This window comes from Zalophus californianus, chromosome 9 (assembly GCF_009762305.2).
Source record: "Zalophus californianus isolate mZalCal1 chromosome 9, mZalCal1.pri.v2, whole genome shotgun sequence".
Lineage (NCBI taxonomy): Eukaryota > Metazoa > Chordata > Mammalia > Carnivora > Otariidae > Zalophus > Zalophus californianus.
The window spans coordinates 37,978,680-37,981,009 of NC_045603.1; the positions used below are offsets into that span (position 1 = coordinate 37,978,680).

General features: G+C 53.6%; 1 protein-coding gene across 1 annotated transcript; it reads right to left on the reverse strand.

Annotated features, from left to right (window-relative positions):
* Positions 1–352: 352 nt before the first annotated feature.
* Positions 353–1,612, reverse strand: MYF6 (myogenic factor 6). Its single transcript, XM_027595382.1, has 3 exons — positions 1,090–1,612; positions 708–798; positions 353–489 (listed from the first exon to the last, which is right to left on the reverse strand). The coding sequence occupies exons 1-3, from the start codon at positions 1,606–1,608 to the stop codon at positions 371–373; spliced, it is 729 nt and encodes a 242-aa protein (XP_027451183.1). The 5' UTR covers positions 1,609–1,612; the 3' UTR covers positions 353–370.
* Positions 1,613–2,330: the final 718 nt, after the last annotated feature.

Sequence of the window (2,330 nt, forward strand, 5' to 3'; positions counted from 1 at the left end):
TTTCGATGCAACGTTCCCACTTCGCTTCGGACAGGAATGAACTTCTCTTGAACATGGCACAAAAGGGTCACCGGAATAAAAGTAAGAGGTTACACAGCTAGCCACACAAACACAAAGTCAGGCTGCTAGAGCTAAGCCACTCGCGGTTCCAACAGCAAAAGCCCAAAGCCGAAAGGCTTTTTCATCTGAGCGTGCACAACAGTTTCTGAGACGTTTCCTTGTGAACAGGTCTCCTTTCCTTTCATAAACTCCTGGGCCTGGGTTCCTAAATATTAATGTAATGTGACCCAAGCTACAGGATTAGAAGAAGGAGGGAGGGAGGGAGGCGTCCTCCGGCGGCGCGGAGAACATCCCAAGCTCGGGCTGCGAGTTACTTCTCCACCACCTCTTCCCCGCAGGGCAGTTTGCGTTCCTCGGAGGAAATACTGTCCACGATGGAAGAAAGGCATCGAAGGCTACTCGAGGCTGACGAATCGATGCTCGCCCCTCCTGAGCGCAGAAAAAGAAAAACACACAAGTATAGCACCCCCGACGAAGGAAGAACAAGGCAGGGCGGGCCCTGCGCCAGGCCGCTGAGGCAGCGCGGGAGGACCCCGGTCCCCGCGCGCTCGCCCCCGCCGCCGCTCCGAGCCCTTTCTACCCTTTCACCCCAGGCCCTTTCCCGGGATATTCTCCAGCACAGCCCGGTGCCCTTTCTTTTACTTTACCTTCCTTGGCAGTTATCACGAGCCCCCTGGAATGATCCGAAACGCTTGGCCACTGGGAGCTGCAGGTGCTCAGGAAATCCGCACCCTCAAGCTGGAGAAAAACCGAGGCCGCAGAAGATTAGGAAAGAAACATCGGTTCCGGGCAGGGAGTGGGGAGGCTCTGTGGAGGTGTCTCCCCTACTTCCTCAGGCCGGGGACGAATTTCCTGCCTACTGCAGGCACCCCGAGTTCACGGGTCACCGGGGGTTCACTGGAGAAGGGGCGGGAGGGGCGGGCGAGGAAGGGGAAGGGGAAGGGAGACGGAGCAGCTGGAGGTTAAGGCCCCAAGGAAAGCGTCTAATCAGCCGGAGCATTCCCCTGCCCCTGCAGCATCTGGGCTTACATTCTCTTGCTTGGGTCTGTAGCTAAAGGGGTCCACCCCTAGCTCCTGCATTTTTTCCTGCTGATCCAGCTGATGGAGCAGGTCCTGCAGCCGCTCAATGTAGCTGATGGCGCTCCGCAGAATCTCCACCTTGGGCAGCCTCTGGTTGGGGTTGGCCACAGTCCGCCGCTTCAGTGCCTCGAAGGCCTCGTTGATTTTCTTTAGGCGCCTCCGCTCGCGCAGAGTGGCAGCTTTCCGCCGGTCAGTGGGGGCAGATTTTCTCTTGCAGGTCTTGCAAGCCCAGATCAGACATTGGCCTGGGCAGTGGGGGGGCTGCAGGCCTGGGGGCGCCAGGACGTGCTCCTCTCCGCTGCTGTCGCTGCCAGCTTCCGGGGGCATTTGGTCCTGGCAGGGGGACAAGGTACCATCACTCCCTGGGTACAAAGGAGAGCCCTCTGCCACTTCTAATGGCTGCAGAGTAACATTTTCCCCGTCCAAGTAGAAGAAATAGGAGCCAGTTTCAAAAAGGTCCATCATCATGTTCTCCTCCTAGGCCTCTGACTTGGTCTGAACTGGGTGATGGGCTCAAAAACCCAGAGGAACCACCCAGATGGCATTTAATTAGTGCGGTGACATAAGTCGCCCCAGCTTTATATATAGTAGCTCCTGAAACTCAATCCAACTTTTAGCTGTCATGGAGCATCAGTCTCCCAATGTGATCACAGACAGTGCTCTCCAGAATAGCTAGTTTGAGAGAAAACTGAGAAGTATCACCTCCAGGACAATGGGACAATCTGTATGCAGAACAGGTTAAAACAAATAACTCCGAGAGAATCCTACAATATAAATAAAGCACCGAATGCTTCCATTTATGACAGTTTAGATGCTAACCTGTTTACCGGACAACGTCAAAACAACTGGGGATTTACACTGCTCCATTCCCCTCCCCCAGGCTCATCTGAATTCTAAGTATAGACCCATGATGAAAGATTTCAGAGGCAATAGCCATTGCTCCAAAATAGCCTGGTTAATATTTGCAGAGTGGTTCAGCTCTTTTCTCTGTCCCGCCTGTCAAAAAGATGCTATTCCTGTGATTAAAACCATTACAGTCCTTCAAAGGTTATACATGACTTTCAGGCTTCAGCCTCAGTAGCAGCAGGTAAATCTCTTTCCTCTCTTTTACTAAGGCTGTAAGATGATTTGGGAGCTGGAGGGGTGGCTGGAGGGTGCTCAGATTCCTTCTCTGGCTATCTTTTTTTGGG

Coding starts and splice junctions, on each gene's coding strand:
- MYF6 (XM_027595382.1), bottom strand. CDS start 1,608: ATGATGATGGACCTTTTTGAAACTGGCTCCTATTTCTTCTACTTGGAC. Junction 799..1,089: donor ACAGACCCAAGCAAGAGAAT/GTAAGCCCAGAT, acceptor GTTTTTCTCCAG/CTTGAGGGTGCGGATTTCCT. Junction 490..707: donor CGTGATAACTGCCAAGGAAG/GTAAAGTAAAAG, acceptor TTCTGCGCTCAG/GAGGGGCGAGCATCGATTCG.